Source organism: Cryptomeria japonica, chromosome 1 (genome assembly GCF_030272615.1).
Source record: "Cryptomeria japonica chromosome 1, Sugi_1.0, whole genome shotgun sequence".
NCBI classification, from domain to species: Eukaryota; Viridiplantae; Streptophyta; class Pinopsida; order Cupressales; family Cupressaceae; genus Cryptomeria; species Cryptomeria japonica.
In genome coordinates, this window is record NC_081405.1 from 601240948 (window position 1) to 601260800 (window position 19853).

Below are 19853 nucleotides of genomic sequence, written 5' to 3' on the forward strand. Positions count from 1 at the left end.
TCCTTGGCTGCAACAAGATGAACATGCTTAGGTTTGTTCATGAACTGCCTGAAGGGCACTCATTGCATAACAAATATTATGTCTAGTGTTAACTAGATGCATTGAGGATCCAATCAACTACCTGTACTCCGATGGATCTGCAAAATCAGAGTTAGCTGCAGATAAACTCAATTTCTATAGGAGTAGACATAGGTTTACAATCCATCATATCAATGGCATATTTTTCTTGACTAAGGATAAGATCTTTGCCATACTTCTAGTCCTAGACAATAATGCATTAGGCCTAGATCCTTCATTCCAAATTCAGTGTCTAATTCTTTCTTACATCTAATGATGAGACTATTTCCAATAGTTAGAAATAAATCATCCACATATATATAAGAAACAAAATTAGCAGTTCACCATTGAATACTTTTAAAGTAAAGGTTAGAATCAACACCATTCTTGCAAGATCCCAAACTAATCAAATACTTGTCAATCTTCTCATACCAAGCTCAAGAAGCTTGCTTGAGGCCATAAAGAGCTTTTCTTTAATGAGATTCTATATTTTGATTCTCATAACCTTCTAGTTATTCAATATAGACAACATTAAGAAAACAGTCTTTATATCCAACTTCCAACCTGCAACATTAGCTATAATAGTTCTAATATTAGTATATCTAGCAGCAAGAGCAAATGTGTCCTTCTAACTATGAGCTACACAAAAAACTTCCATCTGTAACTCCCTCTTGATTCTTAATGTAAAATTGTGGTAATCAAGTCTCATGAAGATTGCATAATATAAGAATCAATCAAGGAAAGCAGCCAGCATAAGTTACCATAAATCAAAGATGAGAAATGCCAATCTTTTCCTTACTTCACTTTTACGAAATGGACCCATAGCACAATCATTATGATCATGGCATACCTTCAAGTGAAGAAACCAAGCTCCCTCTTAAGCTTGAAGGCATGGTAATTCAAGAATATCTTGAAGAGAAGCATCAACATGATTAAATATCTCTTTATCGACTAGACTTCCACCATTGACAACATATGCCAAGATTTGCTCAAAACGATATTGCCAGTAGTGTAAAGCTACACAACATTCTTTAAATGTAAAATTGTTTTCCATAGTTGAATAACAGAGAGTTAGCTATGCTTGATCACATCAGAAAACTAAGGCAAGTGTATGACTTCAGAAAACTTTGACAATCTAACATTTTACAAAATCCATAAGCAAGGTATATAAGCTAAATTTTCTTTCCAGCCAATGCGTAAAATCAGATATGAATATCAACCAGTCAAAAGGATACACATTGTAGTTGAGCACAAGCGTATGATCAAAAGGCAACTTCAATAAGTTAGATATCTCATTCATCTTAGGTTTCATCATCAAGAGAATACTTACTTAAAAAATGTAATAGGTAGTCTGCTCAAATTGAAGAGATAATATCACAATGAATATTATGTGAGGATAAAGCCATGACAAAAAAATGCATTAGAGCTAAAGGCAATCCTCTACACAAGAAGAGCAGAGCAAGGTTATAATAAATGTATAACAAAGAACATGAGAGCCTTTTATGAAGAGCTGAAGAGAACCAAGTGTTACACAGCCCCAGTCCTACATGCCAATCTTATAATAGAACAAAGACTATAGTCCGTATGATGTTAGGAGACACACCAGCAAGACTATTAAGCATTTCAAGATTTAGATAGAATATGATGCATCTGAACTATGGAGCAAGTATCATCAGAAGAAGATATCATTGGGCATAGATACTAAATAGGATGACTAAGACATCTTACCTTTACGTGCCTACCACACCAATGATTAGAGGACACTATATGTTTTCAACTAAGGTTCCATGCTTCTGAATCTCCTATAATTCTATTCAGCTTTCAATCTTCCTATTTGTGCTTGCTGTTATATCCATCATAATACTCCTAGTTTTATATCTGAATACACATGCTAAAATCGTAACTGCCAAGGATGTATTTAGATCAATGTATTAATTCGGATCATTACATATTCATTGCAAACCACATCAAATAGGTTGAGAGATAAACATACTCAAAATAGAGAGTAGGGCGTAACCAAATACTAACTTCAATAATTCAAACTGGATTAGAACAAATTCTTAACACAATAACAAAGCTCGAACTAGGGTGATTGTTACAAACCCTAGGAAGATAGTTATGCAACCCTTAAAGGAAATACTAAGATTTGAAAAACAAGTGCACAAACCGACATATGAAAGCATCCTCAGATGAAGTAGTTAACAAGCAAGAGAACCTTGTGCACTAGATAAGACACCAATAACAATAAGGCAATCAAATGCAAATATCCAAACCAAGTGGACACTACAATTGAGAATAGAGGAATGAGAACACCTGAAATCTTATTCTTGCTATCGTCCCATCGATGCCTTCAATTTGTCAAGCAGACATTGCTGTTGAACTTTCTGATTTACCGTAGACTTCTTCAGCCCTAATCTGCACAAGAAGAAGTACAGGTTCTTCCCTCAAGCTGTTAGGCCTTATAGAAGGAACTTGGCTCTGATACCATGTTAATTTTAGATCAGATTGATAGCAATAATCAGAAATAACACAATGAAAACACAAAACACAAGAGTACCCTAGGAAAACCTCCCTCTTGGAGGTGAAAAACCCAACAATTAATCTCAGTTTATATTAGGCAATAATCAATATGTGACTGTACAAGTTTACTTCAACACTTGAAGCAATATGAACATCAGCATATACACAACAGTATGATGAACTTATCTGCAATATACTTGACTGAAGATGATTTGCTGCTGCTGATCATAGGACCATTCGTTGATCAAGGAGTCAATTCGCTGACCATGAATGATAATCGCTGCTCCAGAATTAGTTTGCTGTTCTTAGAGATGAATTTGCTGCCATAGGGATATGTTCGCTGATCTTTATGATGCAATTTGCTGTCCTTGTAGTTACATTCGCTGACTGGATAATTTCGCTGCTGATCAAGGATGTAATTTGATGTCTTCCATTGTGTGTGATGATGAATGAATGAACCTTGTATATATATGTGATCTTAGCCACCTAATTCATCCTAGGCCGGCTCACAAGGATAATCAATTAATAATAATATGATGACCTAAACTTGGCACCCAATATAGGGTCAGCCCCATTGCATTTACAAGTTACAATGTTCAATATAGGGTTAGCCCTATCCACAAGTTACATCGCCCATTATAGGGCCAGACCAAATTACAAGTTATATTTAATTTTGCACATTTAATGTGACTAAGGCCGATAGGCCAATTAGTCACCCACAAGTTACATTATGGGTCACGCCCAATTTTCATATTCGCAAGTTACATACACATATCAACATCCTTAATGGTTACAAGTTACATAATGCGTTTGTGTCCAGCCCAATACAAGTAATACTTATATTTGATCCGAACTAGCTATTATTTCAACAGTGCCAACCGTCACAACTGCCGACTAACCCCTATGGGAACTAACGGCTGTCTTATTACACAACCACAGTATTACTAAAACATAACTAGCAAAATTATAAGTATTATCCTAATTGCCACTAACAATAATGTATCTGCTTCCCAGCAAGGGTAGTTGTCATTGGCCTTTAATAGGCTCTACACCAAGCAGGATTATATGATTGAGATGATGGAAGACACATGAGGGGACTGAGGTATTAAATACTCACAACCCGACTAGGATTACCCAGCATATAGGATGAACTGCCTGCCATGTGGGCCTCAATAATAGTTGAGATGCGTCTGGAAAAGGATGTCATGTGTGTGAAAGAGCCAGATGTGATTCCAGCTAAGTTCTAGAGCCTGAAAACATACACACAAGACAGCAAGAAGAAAAATAAACCTGAAAAACACACAGTAATTAGAACAAAAAGGCAAAACTGAGCAGCAGGATTGCAGGTGACTTGGATTCTCCTGCATGAAAAGGATTCATTTCAGAACTGATCTAACCAATAGCAAACAGAAGAAGCAGCCTCTTTTTTGGCTTGCTTTCTATTATGGAACGCTATTTGTGTAGAGATGTGCTGAAAAACAATGTGATGCACATTTTTATGAGTGAATTATCATCATCTCAAATTAGATTATTGTTCAAGTGGACTCAAGAGTAAACTTAATGGCAAGGATAGGTGGAGCCTTATCACATATAGAGATTGAATTTCTTAATCTTAATTTTGGATGTATTTGTTTGTTGTCTGTGACAAATTGTTTGTCTGACCAATTCATAGTAAAGATTGCTAAGGAAAATGATTAAATGAAAATTTGCAAGTAATTTGAGCTTTTGGATATTTGTGTGCTTTATTCTTCTCTACAAAATCCAATCTGAAAGTTATATGATCGTGACTTCAGACGGAGTTAACCACTGCTGAGAGAGAGCTTGATCAGAACACAAACTTTGATTGGAATCGTATTCAAGAAAGTGGCAAGGAATCAGAGGCTCTATTTGGCCCTGGATGCACAGGACTTATCAATCTTGGGAACAGGTCTCATTATTTGATTATTTTGATTTGAGTGTACCATGTTTTATGGTTGATATGAGTAATGCTTTATTAAAAAATCTATATTATCATACTCATTAATGTTTTTGGTTCTGTAGCTGCTACTTGGCATCTATCATGCAAACTGTATTTTCTACAAGGGATTTTGTCTCACGGTAAGTAATGTTTGTTCTGCAGTATATTGCCCTTGTCCCAGGTTGTGGTTTTAACAAATTTTCCACCTTGTTTTACGTATGCTTTATATATTTACAACTTTAACTTTTTTATCGATCTTGTTTTTGGTCAGTTATTTTAAAGATCAAAACCTGAATGAAGCATTTGAAAGGGCTCCTGCAGATCCAACTGTGGAACTGAACATGCAGCTGTAAGTCTTAACACTTGTAATGGCGCTATTGCTAAACACAAGAAAAGTCTAGTAAAATTTGGAAAGTGAAGTGCAGTTATATACAATGCTTAGAAAATTGAGCATATGCAAAGGATTGATTCTCTGGGTTGCAAGTAGCATATGGTCATGATGCCAAAGCGTTTTGCTTATGATTCATCCAGTGCTTTACTTATATGTTTCTGCATGATCCTCTTAGTCTCTAGGTACTAATTATTGGATGCAGCCATTCTATTTTGAGGACATAAATGAATTGACAAATTGCCATTTGTAAATCTGATCTTATTCATATGTTTGACATTCACTGATTTTCATTGCTGGAGTTTCTAGACATTGTGGGCCATAAAACAGATGTATACCACTGAGAAGTGCAGATTTCCATTGTTTTGATACTTAAAAAATTGTCAAGAAAAGTGAATGGCACCCGACTGTAAATAGAAATTTTTTTTCAAAAAACTCATGGGTTACTGATGTAGCAATTTAATCATGTATTCTAAAGTTTACAGCCTCATATGATATATCCATTGAAAAGATTCAGAGAACAATATAATAAGCATGTGGTCAAAATCAATAGAGTTCCTCATTACTTTTGAACTAAGTTGCTGGTTCGGGTTCGAAGAACCGGTACGGCAAAATTTTGAAAAAGGGTTTGGGTTCATTAGTACAAAAAGCATATATATATATATGCATGCAGCCTATAAGCATGAATTAAGATTAGCATGTCACATAGCATCATATAAACAACAAAACCAACATAAACTTGTAATCATACCATAATATCATGATCATACCATAATAGCATCATATACATGAAGTTTAGTATCAAAATGACAAAATATTCAAGTATCATTTTTTCAACTTTCAACAATTTAAAGTTTAATCGTCAAATGGATTCTCTAATTCATCATCCTCATTCTCCTCCTCCTCATCCTCCTCATCATTGACATCGACATTAGATGAACCAATGCCAATGCCACTTGCACTTGCACTATAAGTTTGCTCGCTATCCGAGTCATTTGTTGAGGAGAAATGAGCTGAGTTTATGTTTTAAAACTCACTTTTAGGGTTTCATTTTAATTTTTTAAGTGACAGATTTGAAAAAAAATAAATTAAATTTTGCAAAAAAACTTGGTTTTTGGGCCGCCAGACGCCCGGGTTTGACCTGGTCCGAATCAGGCCTGTGAATCACGAACCCTGTCCGGACCACAGGCGGATCAGACTAGGACCCCGAACCAACACCGGACTGGACCGGTACCAGGGGCCTAGGGGGACGAACCCTGCAACTTAGCTTTTGAACAGTATTACATAGTTCCATGGAGTTTGTTGATGGTATGATATGAAGCGACCCGGTGGCATCCCCAATGGAGGTGGCGGTGCTGTTGGGGGACATTTCTCCCAAGTTCCCACATCCCAGAAAAGTATCCATCTTGGGGATGCGGGGTTTTCTGTGGGGATGCTTCCTTGTGGAACACTGCAGCATTATGACATTGCAAAATAATTGATAATATTATCTACAGAAATCTAATTTATTTCTGTACTGCTTTAGAAAGCCATCCTCTAAATAACTCCCTTTCAAACTTGTCTGGGATTCGGATGAAGTTTACCAAGACAGATGCTTCATGTATATCTAGAGTGGCTTTTTCTCTAGGATGGAATTGAAGTCTTTTAGAGTAGAAGATATCACAATGCATCCTAGGACAATCAAATTGAATTTGGTGCCTACATCCTTAGCTACATGCAGGATTCCTATAGAATGGAGGCTCAACAAAGCTTTTGAAGTGACAATTTATGAGAGGCTTGAATTTTCTCAAAGACCTGGCTGCATCCCAATGCATGTCTTTGCAAATAGAATTTTAGATGATGGCTGAGAAGAAAGTCCCCTCAGTTTTCTTATGGTTGATTTCTTGTGCATAAGTCATCTTTTATTAATTATCAACATGTTTTAGAGATGTAGTAACAAGTGGGTATACAAATATTGATCATTGACGATGCTAAAGAAAAGTAGCAAACCAAGGTGCATGATGTTTGCGTGTAGTTCTTGATGCTAATCCTACTTCTAAGGTTAAAACTGAAAAACAAAACTTAAAATGAACACCAATTATATGTTAAGAGGTTAAGCATTAGTCACTGATTAAGAGACAGTTGGAAATTTGGGAGGAGTTAAAAGAATAACTAAAGTTATGACTATAATGTAGTGAGATAGGGGGTGGGAGAAGTTGGGTGGGATTGCGTTAATATTACTCTCTTGGTGTAATCCATTTTTATTGTAGAAACATTTCCTACAATAAGTCACTATTTGCTCAATTTCAATTTTTCTTAGAAATGTTTAGTGGGTTATCAAAAGCTACTAGATTGTGTAGCCAACTTTTTGTATTGATATTTCGCTTTTTCCTTTTCTTTTTTAATAAAATGTTTTAAGTGGGACCCTGATCTTTAAAGTTTTCTTAAAAAATAATTCAATAACTCAAGGAGATTATATATTTATAGACAAAAGATAAGAATTTCTGACATGTATTGAACCCAACGGTCAATTTTGTGCTGGCCAAGCCTTTTTTAAAACCCTGAAAGTAATGCCTATTCAAGGTCAATTTTGTGCTGGCCAAGCCTTTTTTAAAACCCTGAAAGTAATGCCTATTCAAGGTGATGGACCATTTTTAATTAGAAAATTGAGTACGCATTATAAGGTTCATAACAATTAGTGTGTAGCACTATATTAAATGAATTTATCTTTATTTGTTTATAAACTATGATTTCTCTTCAATTTTATAGTGGTTTGGTTGTGGTGTATTTGAACCACGCTATTCTTTTGCGATCAATTGGATGGTTTAATTATATTTCGATGCCTTAAATCTTTCTATTGCATTTGCTTTGATCCATTGCCTTAATCATTTAGTTGGTATGAGGAGATCATTGCAATATATATAGATATGTATTCAAAATGTTGAAGAATACACAGACAATTTTGAATTGTTTGACAATACATCTCAGAGAGACATGGTCTCCTTGACTACAATGATCGTAAGATATGCAAAAATTGGATTTTTTTGAAAAGGCATTGGAAACGGTTGAGCAAATGCAAGGAGTAGATGTAGAGCCTAACACATATCTAATGTATATTTATTATTTGTAATATAAATGTAAATAAATTATTTGGGTGTAAAGCCTAATGCATATCTCATTATGGGCTCTAATACCATTATTGATAATTAAAATAGAAGAAAATTAATTTTAAAGATATGAAATGAACTCAAAAATGTATTATGTACTACTAAAGTTCATTGTTTTCAAAAGGCCTTTCTAAATGCATTCTACAAAACTGCCATACGGCAAACTTTAGTCCAAAGCTATCCGACCACCTATACTAATATAATAATATTAATTAACTTATTAATATAATATCATCGAATAGGGGAAGAGCACTAGTAGTTGAGCATGTACCAATTGTTGTAAGGGTTGTTGATACCTTTTGTTTCAAAAATTGAACAAATAAAACCTATTGTTTGAAACATAAAATATCATTTTTTGTTAGGAAATGTACCAATAGTTATTAGGAAATGTACTAATATTGTAAAAAGTAACCAATCAGGTGATGCCATATCAGCTGCACAACTATTGGGGCCTCTTTTGCATGCCTATTAGTCTCACTTTTTTTTTGGGCTGTTTTGGACACCTTGGCAAAAAGCATGCTGATGTGGCACCATACTTGATGACGTGGTGCTGAAAGCTTAGTTATAAGCAGGGGACTTGCCAAGTAAGCTACTGTAAAAAATTGGGAGTGATTTGGAATTTCCACGTAGGATTTTGAGAAGCGCGAAGTTAGGGTGCTTAACTATTGATGCTCTTCCCCTAACTCTAAAGGGGCTGTCCCACAGGAAGAATCATGCTCCAATAATGTGTCAAAACATGTATAGATTTATATTATTATATAACTAATTATATAACGTAAAAATACATTTGAGGTTTACCTTTAATATCCTATTGGCATATCCCTTGAACCTCCCGTGGGTGCAAATGCTAGTGTTAAGAGCTTATTCGTAAGGCACTTTTTATATTTCACTTCTTTTGTATGTCATATATTTCTAGATTTTAGGTACTATGATACTTTCTATCTTGGAAAGGATTACATTTGTTTATTTGTGTGAAAGCACACTTGCTAAATCAGTCTATGAAAATTGAAAACCTGCTCTTGTATGCTCTTCTATTGTTGATTCATTTGTGAATTTATTTCTGGGTGGCTTATTAATTGTTTTTTGATGTTCACTTTTATCAGGGTAAAGCTTGGACATGGGATGTTGTCTGGAAAGTACTCCTCTCCAGTACAAGAGGTATTTCTTCCGATCCATATCACTTTTTTTTTGCTTTCCTGTGGGTAAGTACATCTTATGAGAACATTTTTAAATTTGAATTTGGTGTAATCAGGATAATGATGTAGAAATTTCTGAGAACATGACTTCAAAACCAGTAAGTTCTCGTTCTTTCCATTTGTATCTGAATGATTTTGCAGTGATCTTTTCTTTTGCAACGTTTTCCTCAATTCACAGAAACAGGACAAGATTAATAAATTTAAAAGGAACTGGTTTTAGCTTGAGTGACGTTTATCTATTGACTACACTTGCTTTCTTCAACGCTCACGTTGTTTGGTGTAATTTAGTATGTTTTATTCCAAAACAGTTCAATTTTGTTGTAAACTTGTTATGTATTTTCAAATATTCTTTTCATCCTTTGTATTTCAAGCTTTGATCTCTACAAGATTATAGATCATTTTTTGGTATATCTTACCCCCTTGTTTTTTACACACATTTGAAGAACACTGAATGCCTTTATATCGGTAAAGATCCATCTATTTTGATTTTGTGATATTTGTACACAAAGAAAGAGTTTTTAGTGACCAGGAGTCATTTCTTAAAGTTCAGAGATCATTACCAACTTGCCTTGCTACTAATAGAATATTAAAATATGTTAATTTTAGTATTAATGCTCATTCAGTGTATATTCTATTTTAGACAGATCATCTTCGATCTTCTCAGCAGTTTCTTATTAGAAACTTGCTATTCTTGTAAATAGCTTGTATTATTTATGAGCGTTTTGCTCATTCTGATTATTCAATCAATTCTTTGAAATCCATTGCGTGTCTCGCATTGTTTTATGGTATCAGAGCTACAGGAGGAATTTTTTCGAAATTTTTTTAATCCTAATTTCCAATTAGTGGAAATTTTCGAAATTATTTTTTGAAAAAAACTTATCAAAGTTTTTTTGGCTTCTGGGGCGGAATCGTCGTTTTTCGGCAACCTCTGTCTGCAGGGTCGTCGTGCGTCGTCGCGACCTGTGTTCGCGCAGGGAGGGTCGTCGTTTTTTTTCTTCGGCGTCGCGTTTTACCGCCCCCATGACCTGTGTTCGGGACCTGCAAGGGTTGTCGCGTTGACACGACCTGTGTGCGACGTCGCGGACAAACTCCGGCGCCGCCTCCATCGCCCCCGTGACCTGCAGCCCGCGCGACCTGCGACCTGTTCGCGTCGTTCACCTGCGACCTGTTCGGTGATCTGCGACCTGTTTGGCTCTGTGCACGTCTGCAGGCTTCGGCGTCGCCTCCAGCGGCGCCACCTGCAACTCGTCATTCTCTGCAAACAATGGCGCCCATGATCTCTGCAAACTTCGATTGAGGTGTTTACCTCCAGTTTTTATCGAAATTCCTTTTTTCTTGCAGATTTGTGGTGGGTTTTTCAAACCCTAATCTGGGTTGTTGTCCGTCTTTTCTGGGTACCTCGATTTTCGTGCCTCGATTTTCGAGCCCGTGGATTCAGATTCTGACAGGAGAATCCTTCTAGGTTTTTTGCACGCATTTCTGGGCTGTCTTTGGATTTTTTTGGGTCAGCCATGAATTTTTTTTGGGAAACGTGCAAATGGCTTCTCTCACCAATCTGATGTTAGAAGGCAGTCAACGCTTTAATGGTCACAACTACAACATCTGGAAACAGCGTATGTTGACCATTTTTGAATATAGGCATCTTGACCAGCTTGTTTTGGGCAAAGAGCTCAGTCCTAGTACACCTGGTGCAGATCAAGATAAGTTTGATGAACGCAATCGGGAGGCAGTCATGCTTCTCAAACTCTCAGTAACTGATGATCAGTTACCGCAGATTCCTTCCGGCAAGACAGCCTCTGACATCTGGAAGCATCTGAAGGAATTGCATGAGACATCCGACAAGAGCTGAGCATTCTTTCTGAAGAATCAGTTGTTCTCCATTATGATGGATGAACGTATGTCCTTACAGGAGCACCTCACGAGGATTAAGGACATTCGAGATCAACTCGAAGCTATTGGTCGGACTATGGAGGAAGAAGACATGGTTGTAATCACTTTAAAAAGTCTTCCGAAATCGTATGAACACTTCATTGAAACCCTCAATATTACTTCCACTAATGTTGATCTGAAGTTTTCAGAATTCTGCACCAAACTTCTACAGCAGGATCGCTGGAAACAGCAATTTGGTAGTGGTACTACATCAGCCTCCTCGGAAAATGCCTTCACAGCTCAATCCTTTCAGAAGGATAAAGGCAAATTTCAGTCCTCTCAGTCTTCTCAGCAGAAAGGCTCTTCTCAGACACAGGATGGAGCTAAGAAGAAGAATGTGCAGTGCAATTACTGTCACAAGTACGGCCATATGAAGAAAGATTGCCGTCAGAGGCTTGCTTCTGAACAAAAGAAGCAGGGAGGGTCACACCAGAAGGCGCATGTTGCTGAACATTTCGAGCAGAAAGAGTCTGCCTTTTATGCCTTTATGGCTAAGAGGTCTTCAGATCATGCCAGGTCTTCTGCTTGGTACATCGACTCTGGTGCATCACGTCACTTTTCTCATTGGCGTGACTGGTTTACAGACTTCTCACCTTTCAGTGATTCCATTGTATTTGGCGGAGGTGAGGAGTATACAGTTGTTGGCAGAGGCACTGTTCAGATACAGTCTGGTGGCAGGACTCTCATTTTTTTGAATGTGTACTATGTTCCTGGAATGGAACTTAATCTGCTCTTTGTCAGCCAGATTATGAGGAATTCTCCTCAACTAGATGTGGTGTTCAGTGCTCACAAGTGCTCCATCATTGATCGGGAGACTCGTCTTACTGTTGCTGTTGGTCTAGAGGATCATGGCCTATATAGGCTTCTTGACACTGGTGATTCTCCTGAAGTGGCTCTGGCAGCTCGTGTTTCTCCTCTTAGCACTTTGTGGCATCAGAGATATGGACATCTCAACATTCAGTATCTCTCTCAGCTATCTCGGGAGGGACTTGTTTCAGGGTTACCTGATATTCAGACTCAGCATCTTGGAATATGTGGCGCCTGTCAAGCTGGCAAACAACATCGGACTTCATTTCCACCTGGAAAGTCTTGGCGCGCATCTAAGGTACTTCAATTACTTCATGCTGATATTTGTGGTCCTATGAATACATCTTCTGTTACTGGTTGCAAATATTTTTTGCTTATTGTAGATGATTTTAGTAGAAAGATGTGGGTGTACTTTCTTAAATATAAATCAGATGTATTTAGTATCTTTCAGAAGTTTAAGTCCTTTGTTGAAAAAGAGTCTGGACATAGTATCATTACTCTTAGGACAGATAACGGGGGGGAATTTTGTTCATCTGCATTCTCCAACTTCTGTGATACCCATGGCATCAAACGCCAGTTGACTACACCCTACACTCCTCAGCAAAACAGTGTTGTCGAGCGTCGCAATCGTACGGTTGTTGAGATGGCTCGCTCTATGTTACAACACAGGAGTGTTCCGAACAAGTATTGGGCTGAAGCAGTCTTTACTAGCTGTCTACCTTCTTAACCGCTCTCCTACTCAGGCTGTTAAGGGGAAGACTCCAGAAGAGGTTTGGTCTGGTCGGAAGCCTCAGATCAGCCACCTGAAGGTTTTTGGCTCTGTTGCCTATGTTTGGATTCCAGATGCTAAGCGCTCCAAGTTGGATTCCAAAAGTCAGAAACTCATGATGACAGGATACAGTGATCACCATAAGGCCTACAGACTGATAGATATAGACACTGACCGTCTTATCTTCAGTCGTGATGTTGTATTTGATGAAGACAGAGGATTCTTTCAGTCCCCTTCTTCTGAGCAGAGTTCTGAGGATCAGCCTCATAGTGTTCTTATTCCATTAGGTTCGCCTGATGGGAGGGATGATGCAGAATCTATTTTTGATGATGCACTACCTGAGTTCCCTCCGGAGAATAATCCTCCTCCTGCTGCTCCTGTTCCTGATCCTGAGCCTCTTCCAGCTCCTCCAGATGTTCGCACTTCTACTCTCCGGCCTAAATGGTGGGCCAAGACCATTGGTGATCTCAGGGATACTGAGCTCATTGAGGGTAGAACCTCTCGTAATAAGAGCAAACAACAGCATACAGTCAATTTTGCTCTCATGGCTAACATACACAGTGTTTTTGAGCCTCAGACATATTCAGAGGCTAAAGGTATACCTGAGTGGGAACAGGCTATGGAAGCTGAGTTCCAGAGTCTTCAGAAGAATCACATTTGGGCCCTTTCTGATCTTCCTTTAGGGAAGAAGCCCATTAGCTGCAAATGGGTGTACAAAGTAAAATACAAAGCTGATGGAACCTTAGACAAGTATAAGGCTCGTCTTGTTGCTCGTGGGTTCTCACAGAAAGAAGGCATTGACTACGAGGAGACTTTTGCTCCTACAGCCAAAATGAGTACCATACGGCTCGTTCTTGCCTTGGCAGCCCAGTTCAGTTGGAAAGTCCATCAGATGGACGTCAAGAGTGCTTTTTTGAATGGTGACTTACAGGAAGAAGTCTACATGACGCAACCCCCAGGATTCAAGGTTGCTGGTCAAGAACAGAAGGTCTGTAGATTAGTCAAAGCACTCTATGGTCTGAAACAAGCTCCTCGGGCTTGGTACATGAAAATTGATAAGTACCTGACAGATCATGGCTTTCAACAGAGTCCATCTGATGCAAACCTGTATATCAAGCATACTAGTAATGATATTCTGTTTGTGGTTGTCTATGTGGATGACTTAATCATTACTGGCAGTTCAGCACATTTGATCACTGGGATCAAACAGGATTTGTGCCGCACCTTTGATATGATAGATTTGGGACTTCTACATTACTGCTTAGGAGTTGAAGTCTGGCAGACTGAGACCAGTATCTTTCTCTCTCAGTCCAAGTATGCCAGAAGTCTTGTGGACAGGTTCAGAATGCAGGATTGCAAACCTGCCTCTACTCCTATGGAACCCGGGCTCAAACTTTCAGCTCAGTCATCCTCACCAGTTGTGGATGAATCTCTATTCAGGCAACTAGTGGGCAGCCTCATCTATCTTACTGCCACTAGACCTGACATCAGTTTTGCAGTGAGCTACATTTCACGCTTCATGACAGCTCCCAAGGCTGATCATTGGTTAGCAGCGAAGCATGTGCTGCGTTATGTGAGTGGCACTCCTGATTATGGACTTCTGTACACTCGGAGTTCTGATCCTATACTCAGTGGTTACACAGATTCTGACTGGGCAGGTTCGGTTGATGACCGTAAGTCTACAGCAGGGTATGTGTTTAGTTTGGGATCTGGTGCTGTCACATGGACTAGTAAGAAGCAGCAGGCTGTGGCTCTCTCCTCGACAGAAGCAGAGTATCGGGGAGCAGTTAAGGCATCTTGTGAGGCAGTTTGGCTTCGACGAATGCTTGCGGATATGCATGTCTCCCAGGCAGGTCCTACTCCCTTGTTCTGTGATAATTAGGGAGTGCTCAAACTCGCCAAGAATCCAGTCTTCCATGAAAGAACCAAGCATGTGGAAACGCATTGTCACTATATTCGACAGCTGGTTGAAGACGAATCCATCCAGTTGCTGTATGTTCCTACCTCGGAGCAGCCAGCAGACATCTTCACCAAGCCCCTTGGTCCTGATAAATTTGTAAAATTCAGGGGGTCTATAGGTGTAGTTAATAGATTGAGCATTAAGGGAGGATAATAGAATATTAAAATATGTTAATTTTAGTATTAATGCTCATTCAGTGTATATTCTATTTTAGACAGATCATCTTCGATCTTCTCAGCAGTTTCTTATTAGAAACTTGCTATTCTTGTAAATAGCTTGTATTATTTATGAGCGTTTTGCTCATTCTGATTATTCAATCAATTCTTTGAAATCCATTGCGTGTCTCACATTGTTTTAGCTACTTGACACAAATGAAATGGAAAATACGAAGGGAGGCTTCAAAAAGAATTTTTGGTTTTGTTTTGTTTACAAAATATACTTGATCCAAAGGTGAATCAGCCCAACTGTTGGTTAACTATGTGTAAGTAAAGCTTATGGGTGAACTGCAGCTTAACAGGTAAAATGTGCAGAAATTCCTGTTTTAGAGTCATTTTCATATTCTGCTTAAAAATGCTGTATTTTTCTGAGATCTTTCAGTATTTCTTATTTGTGACCTTTTTTATCATAGGTTTTTCTGTATTTATGAAATAAACTAATATAAAATCATGAAATTCTGAAAACAAGTATGAAAAAGTTTTGAATCATGAATATCTAAAATATGAAACAAAAAAGTTAATGAACTTCCATGCCAAACATCAATAAAATTCTGTTTGAGTACATTTAATACATGGGAACACCCAAAGTTCACAAGGAGTCAGCCCTAACTGTGAATACAAATCAGTCCTAAATGTATTTTTCATGTATAGATAGATCACAAAATCTTACATATAGAAAAAATTCCAACCATAGTAAGTGATGCCATAGTTATGATCTAGAAAGTGTTAAGGAATTTAGATCAGAGATAGAGAATACATTAGTCTGGTAATATGTAGTGAGGATAGACTTTAATAAGATCACTGCAATGAATATGTTTTACCTCCGATGTGTATATATATATATATAACTCTAACTATTAATCTTCTATGATAATATCGACAACTTGTTGGTTCGTGAAACTGCCACGGTTATTGGTTTTAGTTCACAGCAAGTGTCAATGCCTATAAATAAAAGGATGAAGAGTCATGTCCACATAGGGGCATGACTTCTACGTGGCTTATGCCACGTAGAGTCATGACCCTACGGGGACATGACCCTTTGTTCAATGTCATTATATATTACTTGCTTCAATCCGAATGAAGCTATATCCTTAACACTCCCTCTTAGCAAAAGAGGATTGAATTTCATAATTAAGTTTTAAGGAACAACATTCTAGATATACACATTCATTTGACATGATCATTCACTTAGTAACACTTACTAGTGAAATACTTCATATCACAGAGAGAGATGGATTATCTGATATCCAGCACTCTGGGACAACAATTACTTGAAGTCTTATCGGATTACAACCTTGATTCTAGTGACAATTGTAACATTGTCATTATCAGAGGTGAAATAATTTTAGTATCATGATATCCGGCACATTCCGGGACAGCAAATTAATGTAGTCAATCATGATATGATTGTTATCATAATTTCTGACATATGTCGGAACAATCATTTAATGATAACAATTCAATAACTCATCATAGCAAATTTAGTATCACAATTTCCGGCACATTCCGGGACATCAACTTAATGTAGTCAATCTTGATAACAGATCAGACTATTGTGAAAGTCGTCACCTTACAATAGCGATCTTACACTTACATCACATAAAAGATCGTCACCTTCCATGACATAACACATACATGCAATGTTGCATTCAAGATATTCATGAATATATCAATTACATATGATTAAGATTAATATTAGAAATTTCCAGTATAATTTAGTCATACCAAGTTTACCTCTAAAGTACTCCACTTTCAACTTTGCAAGAGGTTTGGTGAATATGTCGGCACTTTGCTCTTCAGTGCGATGTAGGTCAAGTTGATGACATCTCTGTCTACCATATCTCTTATGTAATGGTATGGGATTTCTATATGCTTAGATCGATTATGAAAAATTGGATTTACAGAAAGTTTGATGCAGCTTTGATTATCGCAGTGAATCACAGTGGGGTTTAGGGGCTTCCCAAATAGTCCAACTAGCAATTTCCTTAACCATACTGCCTCACGTGCTCCCATGGAGGCAGCCATATGTTCGGCTTCAGTGGAACTCTGAGCAACTGCTGACTATATTCTGCTAAACCAGGATATCATAGCTGATCCAAGACTAACGCAACACCCCGTTGTACTTTTACGATCAATGGAACTTCCTACCTAGTCGGAATCAGAATACCCTTGGAGTTGTATCTCAACATTTTTATACTTCAGGTCAAGTCCAATAGTGCCACGCAAGTATCTCAGAATATGCTTAGCAGCCATTAGGTGAATCTTCTTAGGTTCGCACATGAAATGACTTAACACATTGGTAGCGTAACAAATATCAGGGCGAGTGTTTACCAGGTACATAAGAGATCCAATAATTTGTCTATAGTATGTAGGATCTGTAGGTTCTGAATCTGTTGCTTCACTTTTGAGCTTATGAAGATTTGTTTCCATTGGAATGGATAGAGGCTTACAATCTATCATACCAAATCTGGTCAGGATATTAGTGGTGTATTTTCCTTGATTTAGGAAAATATAATTCTCTTTTTGCCATACTTTTAGGCCCAGAAAATAGTGCAGTAGACCTAGATCCTTCATATCAAATTCAGCCACAAGATCTTGTTTACATTTTGCAATGAGGTGATCTTCTCCTGTTATCAACAAGTCATCAACATAGAGAACAAGTATTAACATGTCACCATCCAATATTTTGAAGTATATGATAGAGTCTGTGTCATAACCCCTCTTTGGACATTGGATTAAATAAATACGATAATTAAAACGTTTATTAATTAACATTTAATAATATTAAAAAAAATCGTCTCATTTATGAGACTTCACGATTTTCCTCTAATATATGATTATTAATGTTTATTATTTGTTATGACTATTATTTATTATTATTGTTTTATTTTAATGTAACGTTCATATTTCAATTATTAATATTATATTAACTATTAAAGAAATTTTACCATAAAATACTATTAAAACATAAAATAGATATATTGAATATATTACACTTATCACATAACGTGCTATTTAATAAATATAAAATATAACATAAATTGTCAAAATACATTATAAATAATATCATATTAATACGATACCATAAATAGAACCAATATTAAAATACAATACAAATTTTGATCAGATTATGGATAGCTGTTCAATTTCTACCAATGAATCTTAATTCAAAAGCTAATGTGTATTTAGTCTCTGATTTATGTGAGTTATTATTATTATTAATGTTTGTTTGATACTATTATTAATTTATTAATATTTATTAAAGTTTGTTTGATATTATTAGTAATTAATTAATATTTATTAATTAATTAATAATAAAGAATAAGTCAGCCTCCTAATAGGGGGCATTACACTAACAATACTCATAGATCATAATATTGAAGCCACACAGAAACATACACATCGTAGAGGATATTCATGATTCCACCAAGCAAGGGGAACTATATGCATCAATCATATATGAAGGTAATCCAAATTGATATCATCGTTATGCCAAACCAACATTCATTATCGATAATAGAGGGATTAATTAGACATGAATAGATGATTATATTAATTGTGAAGTAAAAACCCGATTTACTAATCTATCGATTAGTTACCCAATGAATGATTAATAATTACGCTTAATAATGCAAAGGAAACGGTTAGGAGTAAAGGTGCAATTTGTATGATTAACAATTGCTCATGGAAAGATACATAGCCAATTTGTGTAAGTAATGAAAAGATACGATTAAGGGAAGGACACTTCTTTTCCCAAGTAAGAGGTGCGACCATTCAGTATAGAGGTGCAATCTTTATCTAATTGGTAATGACCGATAGTCATATTCTAGCTACGATTGTAATACTATTAATCATAGTATTATCGAAGGAGTTCAAGGAAATGTTTGAAGCTTTATGAGTCTAAACAGTGGTCAAACAAATATTCAAAGTGGTGGACCCAATATACAATATGAAACGGTGAAAGAAATGTTTGAAGCTTCAAGCGGTGGACCCCATATATAATATGAAATGGTGAACTTAGCAATTAATAATAATAAGAGTTTTTGAACTCGTAAACTAATAAATCGGTTCAGCAACTAATGAAAAGCTATGACCCTTACAGGTAAGATCAATGAGTGTGTCTGTTTGTAAAGGGACAAATACGTGAGTGTATATATTCACGTTTGAAAGTAAGTTTTATTTGTTTTTGGAGGCGTATGAAGAAAATAATACAGAATCAGTAAATGAAAAGATCTGTAAATAATATGAAGGGCTGATTAAAAAGAAGAGTACGTGTAGATTGTGGAGAAATAATTCAGAACAAAAGGCTGGGATTCTAATAACAGAAAATAAATGATTCTTAGAGTATGTGGAGTACAATGCTGAATAAATAATTCTGGGATAAAAAGTATGAGTGTAGAGTATGGAGTAAAAGGAAGATCTTTGAGATGTAAGAGTGCAGTATATGAAAAGTTTATATCAGATGCATATGAATATTTTTTAATACTTCATGACAGAGATAAAGCAGACTTTGGAGCAGCACCATTTGATATTGTTTATTTATATATACATCCATATTTGGATCACTCATTTGAGCAGCCACCTTATTGGGAAACTCAATCACATACATTTAAAGACAATAATCAGAAACAGCACCATAACTATTGCATACTTCCAAAGTATAATCAGAAACAGCAATCCTATCATCATCGCTATAAGCGATTGGGGAGAAAGATTACAGCACAATTTATATTGTCATATCAAGAAGAGCAAAGTTAACCCCATAACTGCAGGTCGGGATATAACTATATAGCAGATCATAATATATCATTTTTATACTAAGTGGTATCAATTCTCCCCAATATAAGTTTCATTATTAAGGATTTTTAGAGTCTTTGATTGGAAAGAAGTCTCTTGCAATTGATTAGTA

The 19853-nt window shown here is 36.6% G+C and overlaps 1 protein-coding gene across 2 annotated transcripts in view; it reads left to right on the forward strand.

The window, feature by feature from the left end:
* Window positions 1-19853, forward strand: part of LOC131048140 (ubiquitin carboxyl-terminal hydrolase 14) — a 145799-nt gene that overhangs the window by 65314 nt on the left and 60632 nt on the right. The window contains exons 7-11 of one of the 2 annotated variants that reach the window (XM_057982012.2): window positions 4371-4504; window positions 4618-4674; window positions 4806-4883; window positions 9172-9226; window positions 9321-9362. In XM_057982012.2, coding sequence (XP_057837995.2) covers window positions 4371-4504; window positions 4618-4674; window positions 4806-4883; window positions 9172-9226; window positions 9321-9362 — 366 coding nt within the window. The remainder of the gene's footprint in view (window positions 1-4370; window positions 4505-4617; window positions 4675-4805; window positions 4884-9171; window positions 9227-9320; window positions 9363-19853) is intronic. The other variant, XM_057982013.2, reaches the window with a different exon arrangement.